This window comes from Macrobrachium rosenbergii, chromosome 16, assembly GCF_040412425.1.
Source record: "Macrobrachium rosenbergii isolate ZJJX-2024 chromosome 16, ASM4041242v1, whole genome shotgun sequence".
Classification (NCBI taxonomy): Eukaryota; Metazoa; Arthropoda; class Malacostraca; order Decapoda; family Palaemonidae; genus Macrobrachium; species Macrobrachium rosenbergii.
Window position 1 is genome coordinate 5,245,498 of NC_089756.1, and position 21,044 is coordinate 5,266,541.

The following is a 21,044-nucleotide window of genomic DNA, read 5'->3' on the forward strand; positions in this document are numbered from 1 at the left end:
AATAAACACTTCAGTTCCGACTGTGACAGGCAAGGTTGTGACAACAGCTGCACTGTTAGACACCATAGTTCTATATGCAATCGAAGCCATCCAAGTAAATCTAAGCTAGGTGGGGTACAGGTTGAAACTCTCTCTTTGATGAATACCAGACAGGGAAGTAAGACGACTAGGAAGTCGATCTTACGTACAGCCACAATAACCCCAAAGGGTAAATTGGTCGCATTGTGCAAAAGATAGGGTTGTTAGATACCTGTGCTGAGAGATCATTTATAAAGAAATCTGCTCTTGAGGGACTCCACTATAAAAGCAAGGGAGTTGAAAATACTGTATATCATTGAGAGGTTACTTAATTTCTACACCAGTTAAGGAATATGAAATGGTGAACGTCACTGTACCTCATCAGGGTAGATTAATAAATATGGATTGTATAGTGGTCGATGAGCTACCAGAATATGCAAAGAAATTTGGCATAAAGAAGAACTTAAGGTCGTTGTGTAGAACGAAAATCAGCCTGGCTGATAAAAATTTTGATCTACCCATAGAGAAACAATCGCCTATTGAATTGTTAATAGGGATTGACAATGTGTACAACATCTTACACCCAGGGTTTAGGAATTTTCAAAATTTAGTATTGCTACCAACCATATTTGGTTACGTGGTAACCGGAACATTTAATTCTCCTCCCACCAAGGAGACTCATGTTTCCATTTTAAAACTGGCAGTGGAAACCGATGACATAGTAATGGCTGAAGGGGCTACTCATTTAAAGGATCCAAGGGAAGATATTGAAAGTTTATGGAGTTTAGATCATTTAGGTATTGACTGCAGTGAAATAACGGAACAGGAACGGAAGGTATTAGAGAACTTTGAGAGTACTATAACTTATTCTGAAATTGACAAACAGTATGTTGTGGCATTGCCTTGGAAAGGCAATAAGAGGAGATTAACTTCCAACTTTGGGTTGGCTTTGAACAGATTAAAACAGCAGTGTGTCAAGTTTCAGAAGGACACTCAGTATCTAGAACACTACCAGAAAATCCTGAAGGATCAGGAGGATAGGAGGTTCAAAGAGAAATTGGAATATTTTAAAACAGAAGACTGTCATTTCTTGGCACATCATGGTGTTAAAAAGGACAGTGCAACAACCCCTATTAGGATAGTTTTTGACTGTTCGGTTAGACAGGGGGAAAGGTGGGTTAAGCTTGAATGATTGTTTGTGGATGGGACCACATATAACAGCTGACCTGCTCAAAGTTCTGCCGCAGTTTAAAACAAAATTGTTTGCTTGTATTAGTGACGTAGAGAGGGCATTTTTAATGGTGCAGCTCAGGGAGGAGGCTAGATTATACTAGGTTTTTATGGTTGGAAGATCCAACAGACCCTAACAGTAAATTGTTAGTGTATAGGTTTAGAGTTGTTTTATTTGGAGCTACATGTTCTCCCTTTTTGCTGAATGCAACGATTAAGAAACACCTGTCTATGGTAGAAGGCGATGTAGAAAAGGATAAAAAGAGGACTATATGTAGATAACTTGCAGTTCACTAACAATGGCGATAATGAACTGGTGAATTTTTTCTTTGAAGCAAATAAGATATTTGCACAGGCACATTTATATCTGAAAGAATGGACGAGTAATAATGACTCGTTGCAAACTATTGGTAAAGCATATGGGATTAATGTCAGAGAACAAACAACTCACAAGGTCTTAGGTCTGAACTGGGACTGAGAAAAAGATACCTTGACATTACAACAGACTAAGATCAATAAGTCCAGCCAGACTAAGAGAGAAGTGTTGAGAACTGTTGCAAGGATTTACGATCCATTAGGAGTGCTTCTACCTGTTACTATTAGGCAAGGACATACCTGCAGAATTTGTGGAAGCAATAACTGGATTGGGATGAACAACTCCCAGACCCATTACAGAACCAATGGGTTGAGTTATCTGAAGACTTGGAAAAATATCTTGATATTTTCTTTCCTAGGAATACTAGCCTGGGAAAGGGGGACCCCTTACACATATTCTGCGATGCCAGTAAGTTAGCATACGGTTGTGTAGCCTATAGAGTTAAGAATGAAAACTTTGATTTAATGATGGCAAAGGCAAAAGTAGCACCCAATAAAGAATTAACTGTTCCAAAACTTGAGTTGATGGCATTGTTGCTAGCAGCAAGAATGGCCAGATTTATTAAAGAATCCTTTGAGAAGGGTGAGTTTGTAGAACTGTTAGTTTGGTCAGACAGTGAAGTCGCCCTAAGTTGGCTAGTATCGAAAAGTGTTCTCCCTGTGTTTGTGAAAAATACAGTACAGGAAATAAACTCTTTAATTCCAGAGGCAGTCTTGTCCTATGTGCCTACAGCTGATAATCCCAGTGACTGGTTTTGACACGTGGGAAAAGGACAGAAGTGATCTTGGATGGTTCTTTATGGTGGGAGGAACCCCCTTGGTTAAAAAATTCCTCTTGGCCAATAGATAGGTCATGGGTTGGTGGATCACTTGCACAGGATAGGGAGAGAACATTTTGGTTAATACTGTAGGGAACAACCTGAATGGTAATTTATCGATGCAACGTGTATAAACAGACATAGGTAAAGAAAGAGCTTTATGGATGCAAAATTTCACATCAGAAATGCGAACTGTCAAGCAATTTCTAACAGCTATGTGTATGGCCTACTCTTAGTGGTTCTTGAGGAAGCTTACCAGGTATGGAACCAAATTACATACAAGTCCTTGATAACAATTACTTTACCACCTTCATTGCTTTAACAGACCTCTTCAGGTCTTAACCAACTTACATCATTACTAGGTACATAGCGAGATTTAATCCCACATATCTGTGCTGTGAAATCTTGCTTTTGGAAACTTCTCAGTTTAGTTATGCCTGTATAGAATTGTATGGAAGTTAAGAAAGTACGCTCCCCACATTTTTATGTTGAGGTGTAAGTAACCATTAATATTGTGGATCATAGACAGTTTTATTTTATACTTTTTGGTACATTTTGAAATATGGTTGGTTTTAAAATTTTTGAAATTAGTTTTTTCTGAGTCCAGTCCCGTGTCAGCCGGTGAAATTCCATTACAGCACGAATTTCTAGGTATAATATGCTAGATATACCAGAGAAAAAGAGCTTTCAGGAAAGCTGGGGTTACTACCCCCGTCGGCGTCTTCTAGGAAGACGTCGGTATAACAAAGGGTGAGTGAAATACCACTACCACGGAGACTTACTCGAAAGACCTCTCCCTATCAAAACCCCCGGAACAGAGCGGTGAGCTGTTACAGCCCCTACACCCAACACCCGCCAGGACGGCGACACCAGCGCCACCTACTTCATTCCATTTTCTAGCACGTGATAACTATCTTTTGATTTTGTGTGCTCGTCCATCCTTTTGTGGAATTTTCCATCCTTCATCATGTCATCGAGCAGCTTTACTATCTCCAAGTTAAGTACTATATTATTGTGGGGTTTTTCGTTCTATATTTGGCTGTTTTGGTCTCATTTTATATATAATATTGAGATCTTATTATGACGCCACGGCGTCCCCCGCCAGCCATGTCGACCGCGAGGCGACCCCATCAGTTCTTTTCTGTTGGAGTTGTCTCATTGTCGTTATAGATGATATATATGTATTTTGCCCCATGGTTCTCCTCCTGGCGGGTTTCCTGCGGTGGCACCCCCCCTTTTTTGTTAATTTACATAAATTTGGCCTACCGGCCCTTTTGAGGTGATGCCCCGTCCAGGTTCCCCCCCTCCAGGTTGGGTTCCCTTTTATTTTAGTCTGTATTAGGCCAATTATTATTTTATTCTTGGCGATAGTGCTTTATTTTTATTCGTTTTTTTTTTTTGCATCGTTTACCTCCTCGTGGTGGCGGCAGCCTTAGATCTAACCGTTGCCCCGAGGTAGGCTACGCACCCTTTGAGCACATTTTTATTTCATGTTTTGTGTGATGGTTTTTTAGTGGAGTAGGTTATTGCTTCCATCCCCTTGCCCTCGGCGTGGAGGTCCATCAGGTTGAGGAAGTTTTAGTTGCTGTTTCCTCCGGGGTCGTTTTTTGGTGGGCAGAGTGAGCCCCTTAGTTCTCTTCCTTCCTTTGGGGGAATAGAGTTCTTTGGATGTGTCTCCTCTAGGCTATTCGCCTTCTCGCCCCCTCTTCCCCGGTTGGTTCTCGGCACAAAATTTCTCTCCTTGTTTGTTCCTCCTCCCTTCCGCACTCCTGCCCTTTTCCTAGCCTATACTAGGTTAGGTCCTTATTAGGCTGTGTCTAGGCAGGAGTCGGGCATCGAGGCTTGGTCGCTCCCCTTTCTTAGTAGTAGGCCACCCTCCTAATCACAGTTCCCATAGACCCAGTTCATTCTTGGAGTGGTGTAGTGCAGTTGAGCGGGTTATATGTTTCCCCCGTCTCCTGTTCTCTTTCTTCGTAGCCTACCATTCTCGCCTACTCCACCCACTCCCCCCCCACCCTTCCAGCTTTGCTCTACTCGTGCGGGTGACGCTAGATGGCGTTTTCTCCGAGTTCAGGGACTTCTCTATTTGGTAGAGGGATTCGCTCCCTCCCATACAGTCCCTCGCATCGCTGTGTTGGGTTGGTGATTCGTTCACTCGTAGCTCGAACGTGTTCGAACACTCTATCCCAAATTCCTCCCTCTCCGTCGGGCTACTCGGCTGGGTTATTATTTTTGCTCCGGTTTATGTTACTAACATACGAGCATCTGGCCCACCTTGTTTCTCTGGCGGAGTAATAGTGAAGAGGGATTTATTCATTTATATAAGGGGAGCGGATCCCTCCGGTCTCCGGAGTATTTACTATTTACCATCATTAGTTTAATGTTATTACATGATATACGTATTTAAATATACATATTTTTGTTATCTTCGGAGTACTCTCCTTAGTTTTATACGTGAGTCCGGTTCTACGCCCGGGGGTTCCGCCGTTAATTTTACAGGCAACCCCTGCGGCGAGTTCCTGTTGTCTCATTCCTTTCATTCCCCGGAGTATTCCGGGGTCTGGAAGTCTTGCCTGCCACTCTGTGTATTTTGGAGCTTATTGGCCTAGTTTATTAAAAGGTATTTCTTCTCCACCGGAGTATTCCGGCTGCAGTTGAAATTCCCGGCCTTGCCGGCTTTAGATTGCTTAGAGTGGTAGGTTCATGTTCGTTTTCCACTTACAGACTGTTCGCTGTGAGGAGCCGGGGTGTACCGCGTCACTGCAACAACCTTACGGTCACGTAGTGTGCCGGACCCACGCTGGTTGTGCAGTCCGGCTCGACGACCTGGTAGTCTGGCACCCCGATGGTTGTGAGGTTTGCTTCGCCTTCTGCGCAACCATCCAGGATGAGTCGGTAATTGACAACCTTCCTCCGTTTTATGCTCCTCATTTTGAATTTTGTTTATGTGGTTTCCGGACTGTTTTTTCGCCCTTAGCTAATTGCTGGCTTTCTTTCAGGCGGACGAGTCCTCTAAGAAGTCGGCCTTGGAATCTCTCCGGGCCTGGGTGGCTGGGTTTGGAAGAAATGTTCCGTCGGGGAAGCCCTACGTCCTCGACGCGAAGTTGAGGGACCTGCTCTACCCCGGCGCACGAGTGGCGGCCGCAGTGCCAGAAGATCTTGCCACCCCCATCATCCAGCAGATCCGGGATGCGACCCAGCCACCCCAAGTGGATATTCTCTACTCAGAAGTTTCAGAGGACGTCGCCGCCTTGAACTTAGACCTCGAACCCATGGCTACTGAGCAGGACCAGGGGGTAAGTAGCGAGGTAGGTGAGGTTGTTGGGGCGGGCGCCCTTTTTGATTCCCCAGCTTCTTCAATATCTTCCTTTTCAGGTTTTGGGAAGTCTTCCTCCTTGGGTGATAGGGCTCCATCAGCTATCCCCAAGTTGAAGTTGAAGACTTCATGGAAGGCGAAGGGCTATAAGTCCTCGTCCTCCAAGAAAGCATCGCCTTTCCCCCCGTCGAAGGCTAAGGTCTCAGCACCTGTAGCCTCCGGGAGCAAGTCTGGTTCCTCCGGCAAAGGCGCGAGTAAGAGGGCAACAAAATCAAGCCCTCCTCGCCAACCTGCCTTTGACGCGGAGACCTTTGCGAAAGAAATGTTCCAAAGGTTCTCCGAGGATTTCAATGACAAGTTCAACCAAATATCAGAAAAGTTTGCCACGTACGACAATAAGATTTCTGAGAAGTTTGCCTCTTATGACAACATGCTGGCGGGAATGGCCAACCCACCCCCAGCCGAACCCCAGTATGTCATTCCCAACACGGCGGACCTCCCGCCTTTCGATCTTGGCAACCCTTGGCGTTTCGCCCTCCGGGCCATCCAACACGATGGCAAACTGACTATTGAAGGTCTTGGCACGAGACGGTTGGAGGAGTTGGAGTTCTTCCCCGCCGATCTTTTGCCCCCGTATCCAGGCTTCGTAAGGTTGACAGAGGAAGCTTGGATACGTTCTGATAAGGTTCCCAAGGAGACTGTCATCATCCCCAGGGACCAAGCTCAGTCGTCTCTCCTGCGCACTCTGACGGAGTGGCAGGCAGACAACACAAAGTTGACTCCTTTCAAGGGCAGCTTTACTATGTTTGCCCTGGGAGACAACTTACCAACTCCCTGTTTGAACAAAGTCGCCCTGGCTACGGCCCGAGCGTGCTTTGATGGTAATCCGTTACCGCAGCTAAGGGAAACAGACCCCACTTCCCTGGTGTTCCCGGGAAGTGATGAGTTCTGGCTGGGTGCTCCGTCCACCTTCACGGTCGGGAAGTTGGACCCCCTCTGTGCTTCCTCACAGTTTAGTGAGGAACTCCCCAAGCTGCCGGAATCTTTGCTAAAGGCGGAGTTTGATGCCCGGACTAAGCTAGCCCGGTCCCTGAACTCCGTCTGCCTCACGGAAGCCACTGCCGTCTCCTGCGCGGACGAGCCCTTTTTCCAGGTCTTAGCTAAGTCCCTGTTAGCTGGCTTTCAGTCTGACCTGTTTGAATTCATCATGGCCAGACTGGAATGTAGGAAGTTTATCTTCGCAAACGCTACTATCCGTCACGAGCCTAACAAGCTCGTAAAGAGCTCGATCTGGGGACCTAACCTCTTCCCAGAAGAAGAGGTTACTGAACGTCATGGCGGAGGCTACAAGGGCCAACCAGAGTCTGCTCTCGCTGGGGCATCTCCACCTACAAGCGCCAAGACCCTGAATCTGGCGGCCCCCAGACGAGAGGAGGTAAACGGTTTAGGAGACAGAAGAGGCCCCACCAGCAGACGGTAGTTCAAGCCGTCCCAGTCTCGGCAGTGGCACAGCCCTCCACTTCAAAAAAGCTCACCCCAACAATATGTGCTGGTCCAACCAGCTCATTCCCTTGCTGCGCCCTCGTATGTTACTTCACCAGCTTACAACCCCACCTACGAGGGCCGGGGTTACTTTCACGGCCTTAACAGAATCGCAAGAGGGGGAAGAGGCAGGGCCCCTCACAGAGGGAAGGCGAATACCACCCCAAGAGGAAAACCTGGACGTGGTAGAGGGAATAAACCCGCTCCCTCCCACTGAGAAAACACAGGTAGGCGGTCGCCTCTATTGGTTCAGGGACCAATGGACCTTCAGCCCTTGGGCACACAGTATTGTGTCCAAAGGTCTGGGTTGGAGTTGGATCAAGGAACCTCCTCCTCCGAACAGGTTTTACCAGCCACCCTCATCAATCCTACGAGATTATGTGGCAGAATTGCTCAACAAACGAGCAATAAAGAAAGTAAGGCACCTAAAATTTCAAGGCAGGTTATTCACAGTTCCCAAAAAAGACTCAGATCAGCAAAGAGTGATCTTGGATCTGTCGCGTCTAAATCTCTACATAAAATGCGACAAATTTCGCATGCTTACAATAGCTCAGGTACGGACTCTACTTCCGCGTGGAGCCGTTACCACCTCCATCGATCTTTCAGACGCTTATTATCATGTCCCAGTTACGCGGAACTTCTCTCAGTTCCTCGGTTTCAGACTCGGGAATCAAGCCTACTCGTTCAAGGTCATGCCCTTCGGCCTAAACATTGCGCCCAGGATATTCACCAAGCTGGCGGACACGGTAGTTCAACAACTCCGGTCCCAGGGATATCCCTAGCAGCGTATTTGGACGATTGGATAATTTGGGCACCAACAGTTCTGGAGTGTCAGAAGGCTACGACCGTAGTCATCAACTTCCTAGAATCGTTAGGTTTTCAGCTGAACAGACAAAAGTCCCGCCTGACTCCGGAGTCCCGGTTTCAGTGGCTGGGCCTCCAGTGGGATCTGTCTGCTCACACGTTATCTCTCCCGCCTCCCAAGAGGAAGGAGATAGCGTCTCTCACCAGAAAATTTCTCAAAAATCAATCGGCATCCCGCTGATCTCAAGAAAGGGTCCTTGGGTCCCTTCAATTTGCCTCAGTGACAGACCTGCTCTTAAAAGCGAAACTAAAAGACATAAACAGAGTGTGGCGGAGTCGAGCCAATGTCAAGCTCAGAGACAAGGTCTCCTCCATCCCTCGAATCTTGAAAACAAGACTACGGCCTTGGACCTCAGTCAAGGGCCTCTCCAAGTCAGTTCCGCTTCAATTTCCCCCTCCGGCACTAGTTGTCCACACAGACGCTTCCCTAAGCGGCTGGGGGGGATATTCCCCAAAACAAAAAGTACAGGGAACGTGGTCCACAATGTTTCAGCAGTTCCATATAAACACCCTGGAAGCTATGGCGGTCTTTCTAACTTTAAAAAAAATCCGCCCCCCAACCGGATTCATATCAGGTTGGTATTGGACAGCGCAGTGGTAGTTCATTGCATCAACAGGGGCGGCTCCAAATCAGGTTGAGTAAACCAAGTAATGGTTGCTATCTTCTCCCTGGCGAACAAGCACGGCTGGCACCTGTCAGCCACCCACCTAGCGGGGTGCGGAACGTGGTGGCGGATTCCCTGTCCAGGACTACCCGTTGGAGACGGAGTGGTCCCTGGACACGGAATCTTTCAAATGGATTTGCCGCCGGGTTCCTGGTCTCCAAGTGGATCTGTTCGCGACAGAAAGCAACTTCAAGCTCCCCTGTTATGTGGCTAACCTGGACCCTCAGGCGTGCGCCACGGACGCAATGACAATAGATTGGAACAATTGGGAGAAAATTTATCTGTTCCCTCCAATAAATTTACTGTTGAAAGTATTACACAAACTCAGGACATTCAAAGGTCAACTAGCCCTAGTAGCCCCTATTGGCTGAAGAGCAATTGGTTCCCTCTTTTCAGGAACTGGGACTGTGGAGTCTTCGGATTCCCAAGCCCATACTGACCCAGACAGTACAAACCAAGACTGTGTCAGCTTCCTCAAGAATTCAGAATGCCCTAGTTTTATGGACTTTATAAAATTCGCAGCCCAAAAAGGGGCAAACATTGACCCTGTCAACACTCTATTTCTTGAGTCAGATAAAAGAGATTCTACTCTTAGACAATATGATTCAGCAGTCAAAAAGTTAGCCTCCTTCCTAAAAGCATCTGAAGCCAAAATCATGACGACTAATTTAGGAGTCTCTTTCTTTAGATCTCTGTTTGAAAAAGGCCTTGCTCCGGCCACTATTACCACAGCCAAGTCAGCCCTGAAGAAAGTATTTCTATACGGCTTTAAAATCGACCTTACAGATTCCTATTTTTCATCCATCCCCAGAGCATGCGCTGTCTGAGACCAGTATCACGCACACATTCCGTTACGTGGTTTCTCAATGACGTCCTTAAGTTAGCATCAGAGATAGATAACTTTCAATGCTCTTATCAGGATCTGTTAAGGAAGACCTTATTTCTGATTAGCTTGGCCTCAGGTGCTAGAATCTCAGAGCTGTCGGCTCTCACTAGAGGTGATAATTTTGTGAACTTCCTCCCTTCCGGAGAGGTCCTCCTTTCCCCTGATCCTAGATTCTTAGCCAAAAACGAAGACCCACAAGACAGGTGGTCTCCTTGGAAGGTGGTGCCCCTTCCACAAGACCAGTCTTTATGTCCAGTTCATACACTTAAATCTTACCTTTTAAGAACTCCACAGAGTAAGTCGGGTCCTCTTTTTATCAGGGAGAAAGGTGGTACTCTATCACTGAATGGTATAAGACAACAAATTCTGTATTTTATTAAACAAGCCAACCCAGATTCAGTTCCTAAGGTTCATGATATTCGAGCAGTTGCTACCTCCATTAATTACTTTCATAATATGGATTTCTCAGAATTGTCTAAATACACGGGTTGGAAATCACCTCTAGTGTTTAAACGCCACTATTTAAAATCGCTCGAAGCCCTGAAATTTTCTACCATAGCTGTGGGAAGTGTCATCTCCCCACCTTAACCAATCATATCCTTATCCTCCTTTCCCCCCCGCCCGCCTGCCTCATTTACTTGTCTGCTTGTCCTCCTGGTTGATCATGCCTCACTGCCTTGCTCCTCATATTGATGTAATTTGTCTCTGTTGACTGGAAACTGTAATCTGACGTGTTACGATTGTATTTTCTTGTGGTGTACTGGGCGGTTTTTATTTTGCCCCATGTACCCCAGATATATGTATATGCACTGTGTGTTTTGTTTGCCAATTGGTTGATCTCTTACGTGTTTAGCTTAAGTTTGCGTGTGTAGCTTTAAGATTATATGTACCATTTAAGATTGTATGCACCATTGTTCCTATCCAATTTCGTGTAATATTGTACTTTAGTAATGTTAAGTGGTTTTGGGGAACCCTTCCCCGTCGTGCTGGGGACCTCCCCTAATCTTTCTGGTCTTAAGTCTTTAATGTGTCTTAGGTTTAGTGTTTTTCTCACATGTAAGAGATTCCCTCATTAAAACTGCTTTCGTAATTTATGTTTTTTCTTCAGATTACCCAGTTTCATCGTAGTTTGCAGCCTTGGCATGATTCTCTGTCACTATTTCACCGGCTGACACGGGACTGGACTCAGAAAAGGGATTTTGACAAAGGAAAAATCTATTTCTGAGGAAGGTCCCGTGTCACCCGTGACCCTCCCTGACTCACCTATGGCTCCCCCTTTTTCTTGCACATGCCAAGTCTGGGGTTAGTGCTAGCATGGAATGAGGTAGGTGGCGCTGGTGTCGCCGTCCTGGCGGGTGTTGGGTGTAGGGGCTGTAACGGCTCACCGCTCTGTTCCGGGGGTTTTGATAGGGAGAGGTCTTTCGAGTAAGTCTCCGTGGTAGTGGTATTTCACTCACCCTTCGTTATACCGACGTCTTCCTAGAAGACGCTCGACTGGGGGTAGTAACCCCAGCTTTCCTGAAAGCTCTTTTTCTCTGGTATATCTAGCATATTATACCTAGAAATTCGTGCTGTAATGGAATTTCACCGGGTGACACGGGACCTTCCTCAGAAATAGATTTTTCCTTTGTCAAAATCCCTTTTTTACACTTGTTGGACTTGACTTTTGTGTCTGTCTGTCTGTCTGGGTCAAAACTTGCAGAACGATTTTTGACCCGCTTCTCCCAACCGATTTCGCCGAAATTTGGTGTACATGCTCAAAGTCGGTGACTGTGCAATATTACAAAAATAAATTTTTTAATTAAATACTACTGTAATTTTATCGTTGTGTAGTATGCATAAACACCTAGCCAAGGGATTATGTTTTCATAGGTGTGAAACATGCAGTGTCGGGACCATAGATTCATACACTTTTGTAACGACCATACAAATTGACAAGGATGGGATCTGCAATCGGTTCAGTCACTCGATGATGCAAGCAGTACTTATTCATCTGTCAAACACTAAAAAATCACAAATAGAACTAATTAAAAAAATGTTAAAAACACACTTGTATTTCAAAATGCACTAAAAAGTGTAAAATAAAACTTTCTGTGATCCACAATACTGTATTGATGGTTACGTATGCCTAAACTTAAAAGCATGGGTTGCCTATTTCCCTAGACTTGCATTCTTTTCCTTGCTTCCTCAAAAAACTCTGGTGGGCATGGTGTTTGTGCTTATTTATGCCTAAACTTAAAATCGTTGGCCACTTACCCTAACTTGCATACAATTCTACTGTATACAGACACGCATTGTATTGTATTGAAAACAAAATTTATTGATGCAATGTGTATAAACAGACATAGGTAAAGAAAGAGCTTTATGGATGCAAAATTTCACATCAGAAATGCAAATTGCAAGCAATTTCTAACAGTGACGTGTGTATAGCCTACTCTTAAGTGGTTCTTGAGGAAGCTTACCAGGTATGGAACCAAATTACATGCAAGTCTTTGATAACAATCACTTTACCACCTTCATTGCTTTGACAGACCTCTTCAGGTCTTAACCAACTTAACATCATCGCTATGTACCTAGGTAGATTTAATCCCACACATCCGTGCTGTGAAATCTTGCTTTTGGAAACTTCTCAACTTAAATATGCCTGTATAGAATTGTATGGAAGATAGGCGAGTAAGTGCCCCATGCTTTTATGTTTAGGCGTAAGTAACCATTAATATTGTGAATCACAGACAGTTTTATTTTATACTTTTTGGTGCATTTTTTTTTATTAGTTTTCTATTTTTCCAAGTCTCATAAATACACAAAAAATGAATGACAGTTAGTCACTCTCTCGTTTGGTCAGCCATAAAATACGAGTAATTCTGATTTTGCCAAAAATCATTGTTTGTATATACATAGACAGACCATTGTTTTACCTAAGCCCATGCTACCTTGGGGACATAAAGGCTTGTTGTAAATTGACACTTGCAGTAATAGGATTTTTCCATCATTAGGTGTCTATAAAATTGACTTGGATTAGCAGGCAGAAATTCAACAAATTTTACCAGTCTAAAGACATTTAATGGCAACCCTTATTTCATTAGTCTTCATTCTTTTAATGGCACCTCGTGTTTTGCCAATATTTGAACTTTTTTTTAGACACTTGTCAGAGTGCTGTAGCGTACCCTCTGCTTATGAATGTTCCTGTCTTTAGCATTTTGTACTTGAAATGCATTTTTTTTCCATTAAAGCTATATTTTCTTCTATCTGTTTGCAAGTTTCTTGTGTGCAAAAAATTAAAATGAGGTCTTCTCAAATATTTGTTGGTTTGGATTGTTTGGTGCTAGAAAAATCAAAACTAGGTCTCAAATTGTTTGTGGGAAATTATGGTCAAGCTATTTAATGTCCATATGATTTTTGGTAAACATTGTAAAGGCAAGGATTAATCTTAATGGATTTTTATATTTTTTTCATATTTTCTATTTAGGTATTTCAACTTGAACCCAAGAGCTTTAGTATTAGCTTGTTATGCTGGTGTAACATGACATACCGCATTAAATATTTAGGCTTACATATAGCCTGATTATCAAAAGCCATTGGTGTACAGTATATCTGATTGAACTACATGCTTGTATGATGCTCTGCTCTGCAGTTTGGAAAATGTTAAGGACATAGCATTAATACTATTCTTTCAGAAGGGTTCCTACTACTGTACATGTCCGCACAGATTGGTGCATCCAGTATTATGAGAAGAATCAATTGACTTAAGGGCTGATGTCACTGTAGCTGAATAGTTAAGCCATTTGGGATAAGTGGAATAGTGTTATGATGAGGTTATTGTTTCTAGATGTGGTTTTAGTGCAGATAATTGGCATGTATGCTCTCAAATATTAAAACTTTATTAAACATTTCTGACTTGTATTACATTCAGATTTAATATATCAGGACTACCCAGAGGTTATGGAGGCACATCGAGACAACAAAAGATATGTGGAATGGTCGCTGACAGAAACAACCTCTCTTCTGGCTTCTAAATTTCCCTCCCATCACATTCTGGTTGTTAAACCGAGCAGGTACTAAAACTGTGTATATATTTGTTTTGTGGAAACATATTTTTTAAACCCAGTGGTGAGTGTGATTCTGCACAGGTTTTTTTTTTTTTATAAACTTGGTTCAATTGTTTGTAATTCATAACTTCATTTTAAGCATCAGATTTCATAACTTCATTTTAAGCATCAGATTTTTGATAGGTCATGTATTTTACTTACCTCTCAACATAGGTACAGTAATAATCATGAAAATTTATGGGACATTGCTCCTATCCTGTTGTCTAGCAAATAACAATTCTGGAATGTAAATTCCTTGATGAAATTTTTAAAGAATTTTCAGTAATTTAGGTGTGGTCACCCTTATTTGATTTAAGAATTTAATATCCCTTTAATAGGTAATATGCAAAAATCCTAACCATACCCAAATAAGTCTGGATTACAGTTTTTGGCAAGTTATTCACTGATGTACAGACACCACTCTACTTACGAACGAGTTACATTCCAGACAGTTGTTTGTATGTTGAATTGTTCATAAGTTGGCTACTACTTTTCATGCCTATTTAAGTATGGTATATAAAGCCAATGCAGTACTGTACGTTTTTCATCTTAAAAACACAGTACACAGTACATACATACAGGACTGTATGTACAGAATAAGCATGTCACAAAAAAAAAAAATTTTAACTTTAGGAGGCAAAGGGGAGCACTCTGAACACAATTTTAATTTGTGATCCTGTTTGTTCATAAGTAGGGTGGTGTCTGTAATGTCTTAAAGAACTTCAGATCAGTATAGTCATTTGAATTTTACAGGATGGAGCGGAAAACATTTAGTTGTTATGACAATTTCGTGACGAGTAATAGTGTGGGCGCGCCAACTCACACACCAGGGATAGCAGCTATTATCCACTTGAATGATTTGATTTCAGAAGGACTCAGATCTGCTCAAGAAAAAACAGAAGCGCATATTACTTTTCCAGAATCTGTGGAAGATTTAACATTAATTGGTTTTAGCAAAGGGTGTGTCATTTTGAATCAGCTTATCACAGAATTTCACACTGTGAAGACATTTGAAGATGAAAGACACAATGTTCCATTGAATTTCATTCAGAAGGTGAGATCCAAATCCTGCATTATTCCCAATTTTGTCTCTTTATGTTTTAGTTCAAAATCTTTGAAAGATAGTCACATTGGCACCCACAAAAATTACATTATTTTCTTCAAAACCCTGAATTACACAATCTATGAAATGTTCAAGTCACCCTCTACACATAAAACAACTGAAGAATCACTTTATGTGAAAAATATGTTAGCCACTGTTCTGTACAATATCTAACCAAATAATGTTCATTTTTCAGATAAGCAACATGTATTGGTTAGATGGTGGTCATGCTGGTGGCAGCAAAACATGGATTACAGAAATTTCAGTTTTGAATACACTTGCTTCTCTTAGTCATATAAAAATTCATGTCCATGTTACTCCTTATCAGGTATGTTTGTATTGATGATTTTCTCATTTTGAAATAATTTTCTCTTGCTTTGAAAGGATTATGGTTGCTTTATTAGAAAAGCAACGACGGTGTGGTTTGGTCATTGAATCATGACAATATTTTCAGTATAGAAAAAATGTAATCATGACAGTATTTTCAGTATAGAAAAAGTTAGAAAAATGTTTTAGGTATGATTTACCATTTCATAAGCCTCTGTTTCCACCAAATCAGTGCTTATCCGTTCTCTCTTTCCTATTATTGTACCTGTTAATGTACTTCAGGCACTGAAAAACCACCTTTGTTTATATATTTTGTAATCTTGGGTATCTGTTATGACTCCCTCTGTTACATTCAGTTCATGAACTAAATTCACCCACACACCTTTCAAAATTGCAGTGTTCTCATGACAACTTCCTGTAGTCAGATCAGGACTGTTGACTTGTTCACAGAATGACATAACTACTTTATTTAATTACTTTATGTAATTAAACTACCTCATCATAATAATAATTTCATGTTCTGTCACAAGATTTGCATTTTTTGCATGTATTGTTTTTAAGTGGTGGCTGATTATGTCCTCGAAAATCTGTATTTACTTTTATAATACTTTGCTTAATCTTTTCTTTTGTCTGTAACGGTTAAATATTAAACTTTGTGGTAAAGTGCAGATGCAACTGGGTACAAATCATAAGGGAATGAGATTTTGTCAATGGGCACATCTCTTATGTAATGAAAGACAAAAGCCAAAACATTCTTGAGCTTTCATTGGCAATGGCTTCCATTAGTAATTTCTATTATTGTACAGTTTTACATTACAAGAGAACCACTATGGACTTTATTTCTGTTACATGATCATATATTTGTTTAGCATTTTTGTAGTAATAATAATACAGTATGGTAATGATGAGAATGGCATTGGCATTGCTAAGAATTGCTTTAGCTTGGATGAAAATTAAATTACAATGAATTATGGGTTTGGCTTTCATCTGTAAATTGTGAACATAAATTGTATCTGTTGTAGTAGTGTACTGTAGGTACACTGAGAATATTATTGTGGATATTCTTTAGTATTACAGAATTTCAGGGCAGCCACCAAAGTGAAGTGTCTTTTGTTTCAATTAGGTTGAAGATGAACAACGTCCATGGATTAAAAGAGAGTGCAAATCTTTCTGCAAGATTTTGCAGCGTGCTGGATGCAAGATAAACTACAAGCTTCATTTTGAAGAAGAAGAACGCTCACTATTTTCTCACTTCAAAATACTAAATGAATTTGCCTAAACTTCTAATGCCAATAGTATTCTGTTAACTAAACTGTCTTTTTAAGAATCATAATTCTTTATTCACTTCAGTAAGATGGTATACCTTAGAGAGAAAGTCTTCAGCCTGTACTGTTGAAAGGAACTTTTGTTACATTTTTAAGTTTATGTGCGAAGTTTTATTGATGTGAAGTATTACTTGGTGTAACTTTTCCAGTAAGGTGTCAGATGTTTATTTTTTTCAATAAATGATTATTAAAGTATAGTCATTTTAATTTTTCATTTGCAGAATGGAGTATATGGATGTCCATTGTTTGTAAAGATCACTTTCTACCAGATTGATGTTTTAAGGCAAAACATTTTCTAGGCAGTGCTATGGGCGTTTCAGCAACCAGAGGTTGCATTGTTTTCCATGAAAAAGTAAAACTTGCAATGGAGAAACAAATCCAGTTATGTAACTTTCAATATATTTTGCCGTTTTGTATCCCCCTTTTAGTAATAGTGCTTTTTATGTAAATTCTCCTCTGATTATAAATTGTTATTTAATGCCACCCAAGAAGAAGAACTGATGTAGAAGGACAAATGCTCTTTCGTCCCACAACCCTGTTGAACAGTAATCATTTAGGCCTCAGTCGCCAGTAATGGAATAAGAGATGAAAGACTTGGCTGCTATGTGTACTTCAATTGAAATTGCAATTTTGAAGGGAAGTGGAGAGATCCTGCAGGAGACGATGACAAGTGCCCTTCCACTAAGCAATCCCCCGCTTTCCAAGTTGGCTCCTTTTGGTAAAGTCCTCGTTGTGATATGGCTTACTACCACAGTATATCCTTTTTACATTTCATCCATTATAAATGAACTTGTACCACTTAGCTGTTCAACCTCTTTAACTTTACCTTGCTCAAATTTTTGTTGAGTTGTGTCCTATCACCAGAAAACTTCACCCAATGCAATTAAGATATGTTTTGGTATAGCAGTTGACTACCTTATCTTGTGAAACCTTTTTAATTTACATTTTTTAGTAATGCATCCTATTATTTTTTACCTTGTTTCAAGCATAACGAAGTACACTACTGTACAAATACAAATTTTACCTTTTTTTCTTTATTTTCATCAGTGTCCAAAGAGTTTAAGAAGGGAATTGTTGGCAACATGAAAGTTGTAGTTGCTTTGGTAATAGCAATTTGGCAAGTAATCTAATAAACATAAAATAGCAACTAACCAAAATTTTATATGAAGGGTAAAAGGACACACAAAAATGCAACACATTTTAAAGGTCCCCTACGAGCAGCAGAGGCAATGGCTGAGATACCCAACGTACATACAAGGTCAGCACTCAAGCCCTTCTCTTCACCCATGTAGGATGTTGGAAAGCCAGACAAATGGCTGATGATTATTGAGCAGATACATCTATTGCCTCTTCAAAGCCTCATCCCTATCCCATAGAAAAGTAGGGTTGTGTGCACGGTGAATACCTAGGAAGTTGAGCTAGACTTGAAATTGGGATGAACAAAGTGGAAGTTGCTAGCAACAGCACTCCGTTACCATGACCGTACTGAACACTTGCCTAATACACACCTTGCAAAATATAACACATTATTACAACAAATGACAAAAACTGGAATGTTAAATGGGATGAACAAAGTGGAAGTTGCCAGCAATAACACTCCGTTACCATGACTGTACTGAACACTTGCCTAATGCACACCTTGCAAAATATAACACATTATTACAACAAATGACAAAAACTGGAATGTTAAATAATGAAATACTCTGCAAGATGCTGTCTTCACTTTTCTCAAGTATGTATATGAAAACAAGGGATAGAATTTCTTTGTAATCAATTCAGCTGAACTTCCCTTAAATAAAAAATATGTTGGCAAAAAAGGACATCACAACATGTAATTTAAAAATTTATTAAAAATCCTAAATAATCTCTTTTAGCACAACTAAAAACATGACTGGCTGCCTGCCATATATTTTTGGGGGTATCCTGAACAAAAGGATGCCGTAAAAGTTTTGGGGGTATCCTGAACAAAAGGATATCATTTTTCATACACGTTTGGCATGTATGCAATAAATATATTTAACCTTAACAGTCTTCCAGATTGTCTGGTGAGTATTGTTTTACTTCTTTAAAAATGATATGTACAATGCCTGTACTTGGGTTTACAGTTGTCATCAATGCTATGAACATCCATGTGGTATATAAACTCAATGTAAGCAATGACACAAACCAATAGAATTCAATGGAAATTTACACTGATGCTGTATCATCTAAAAGAAATATGACCCTTCATCACATTAGTCACACATCACATAGTAATGACAGTGAAGTATGTTCATGAAACCTGTTCTGAAATTTAACATTTATTAATGCCCCAGCTATCAATCAAATCTTAAAATGCCCCTACCAGTATATATTTTAAGAGCAGAATTTTAAAGGCTTAAGAAGCTAACATTTGATGCTGGATAAGATTTCTTGCATAAATGACACTGCTTTTTAATTTCGTAACTTAACAGATAAAGGATCTTGGGAGTATCCTACAATGCCACATTTTTCTTTGCATTTCTTTAAAAGCACTACTCAAGACATGCATAGTATGGTATTTTCCTATTTGGAATGACAAAAAAAGATGGAATGCACTAATTCACAACAGAATCTCAACTTTCGATCACAGTTGTACATTTTTGATATCTAAATACTGATGCGAAAATGGCAGCTCCAGCATGTCATGTCAACCACAATGATGGATATGAGTATCTACAATGATGAACATGAAAAGGTTTAAGTTTACAGTATATGCCTTAACCTATTAAAAATGGCAACAAGTTTCAGAACTCTATGTTGCAATACCTTTATTGACGGATAAATCAAACTTACAAAATGTTTCCGATAATCCGGGTAAACAGAATGACTATAGTTAGGATGATGAGGCACCACAAATAAGGGTATAGAGAGATTCGAAACTTTCTGTCATTTGGAGTCAGATTGAAGTGGATTTTCATAACTATTGACTTTTCTTTCTTAAGCCAGTAAATGAAAACACCGGTATCAGTGAACCACACTGCTATTTTGATCTCAGCAAAATTTTTCCTTTTTGCTGTGATGTAACAAAATCACAAATAGCTTTACCACTTTGACAAACCATAACATATTTATTAATATATTAGCATCACTGAAGTTCACTTTTTTAAAAAAGCTCAAGTTCATTTCAAACAATGCGAACAGCTTCAATAAATATGCTCTCTATACACAGATATGTACTAGATAATTATTTACAGTACTGAAATCCTAGTCATGTAATAAATTTGGAAGCAACAGTCTTACACCAAAAATCCAATGCAAACTTCACAAAACTAGATTTTTATACCCAAGAGCAGTACTGCACTAAGGAATGCCATTTTTCCTCCGAACGAGCAGTACAAACGCAATATTCACTACAACAAGCTGATACATGTGACTGTAGATTTAACCTTGTGAAAGGCAGGGTAACAAGTATTCACTTTCAACAATGATTAACAATACTCTCATGAGCATGTAAACTTAGGAAATGAGTGTCCTGCAATTGGAATTCACACTTTATCACAGTTTATAATCATGACTAACAGGTATACTGTGTATACCAGTAAAATTAATTTTATCAGTCCTTCCTGGAAAACAACAAACACCACTGAAAGTGGTGGAAGACACAAGTCTCTTTAGTTCACTGGCATTTCTTCCTTGTAAACCATCCTCTATTTGGAAAAGGCATAAACCACAATTACTTTCTACTTGAGTATGTTCTACATAAAAATTTTCAATAAAAATACCAACAGCACATACAAATAAAAAAGAATGTGTACAAACACAGCTATGCTTAAAACAGCATAGTAAGTAATGTGCTTCAGTCGACACTTTCTCAACTAAAAATTTTCAAAATATTGAATAGTACCCCTTACATCTATAAAAATTCACCAAAACGTCGCATAGTCAAAATATATAATATACAGTATAAATAAACTTTTTGCTTATTGAATTTTTAGAAGTATTTACTAGTTTGGAATTCCAATACTAAACCCGTATAATTTATTCTACAGCAAACCCACATGTCTCTTCCACAGCTTGAGTCAACTTCTCAAGCATTTTACTATACGACTCATAAGGAGGAAGGTCAATACGATTGAAGCATGTATGGGCCTTTGGCAAGTTCTCTGTAAAAGAAAAGAATTTTAGTTAGTGCCTGTACAAGCCCTTCAAGTTTACTATTGTAAAGGTTCAAGTAGAATGGTGTATCGTATACTGTTTTTGGCACCTGCAAACATTCTTTTCAATTCGTTTTCTGTGAAACAGTTATCAGTATAATAATATCCCATTCAAATTTACTTAATTGCACCAGCATCAAAAGGCAACCATCCAAGTAATTTAAACCAATGAGAATATGATTAGTTTTTAATGTAAATACACTAACTAAATATGATTAGTTTTTCATGTGAATAAGCTAACTAAAACTGGTGAATTTTCCAATATTACAGTAATATTACTGAAAAACAGGTTTTAACTTCAACTTTACATGCC

General features: G+C 40.5%; 2 protein-coding genes across 4 annotated transcripts in view; one reads left to right on the forward strand and one right to left on the reverse strand.

Moving 5' to 3' along the window:
- LOC136847067 (mitochondrial protein C2orf69 homolog) overlaps positions 1-16,749 on the forward strand; it is a 29,366-nt gene extending 12,617 nt beyond the window's left edge. For both annotated transcript variants that reach the window (XM_067118337.1, XM_067118336.1), the window contains 4 exons: positions 13,642-13,769; positions 14,556-14,856; positions 15,101-15,232; positions 16,355-16,749. In XM_067118337.1, coding sequence (XP_066974438.1) covers positions 13,642-13,769; positions 14,556-14,856; positions 15,101-15,232; positions 16,355-16,510 — 717 coding nt within the window. In that variant the 3' untranslated portion in view covers positions 16,511-16,749. The remainder of the gene's footprint in view (positions 1-13,641; positions 13,770-14,555; positions 14,857-15,100; positions 15,233-16,354) is intronic.
- Positions 16,750-18,386: 1,637 nt separating this feature from the next.
- Smurf (SMAD specific E3 ubiquitin protein ligase) overlaps positions 18,387-21,044 on the reverse strand; it is a 157,186-nt gene continuing 154,528 nt past the window's right edge. For both annotated transcript variants that reach the window (XM_067118333.1, XM_067118332.1), the window contains exon 15: positions 18,387-20,680. In XM_067118333.1, coding sequence (XP_066974434.1) covers positions 20,556-20,680 — 125 coding nt within the window. In that variant the 3' untranslated portion in view covers positions 18,387-20,555. The remainder of the gene's footprint in view (positions 20,681-21,044) is intronic.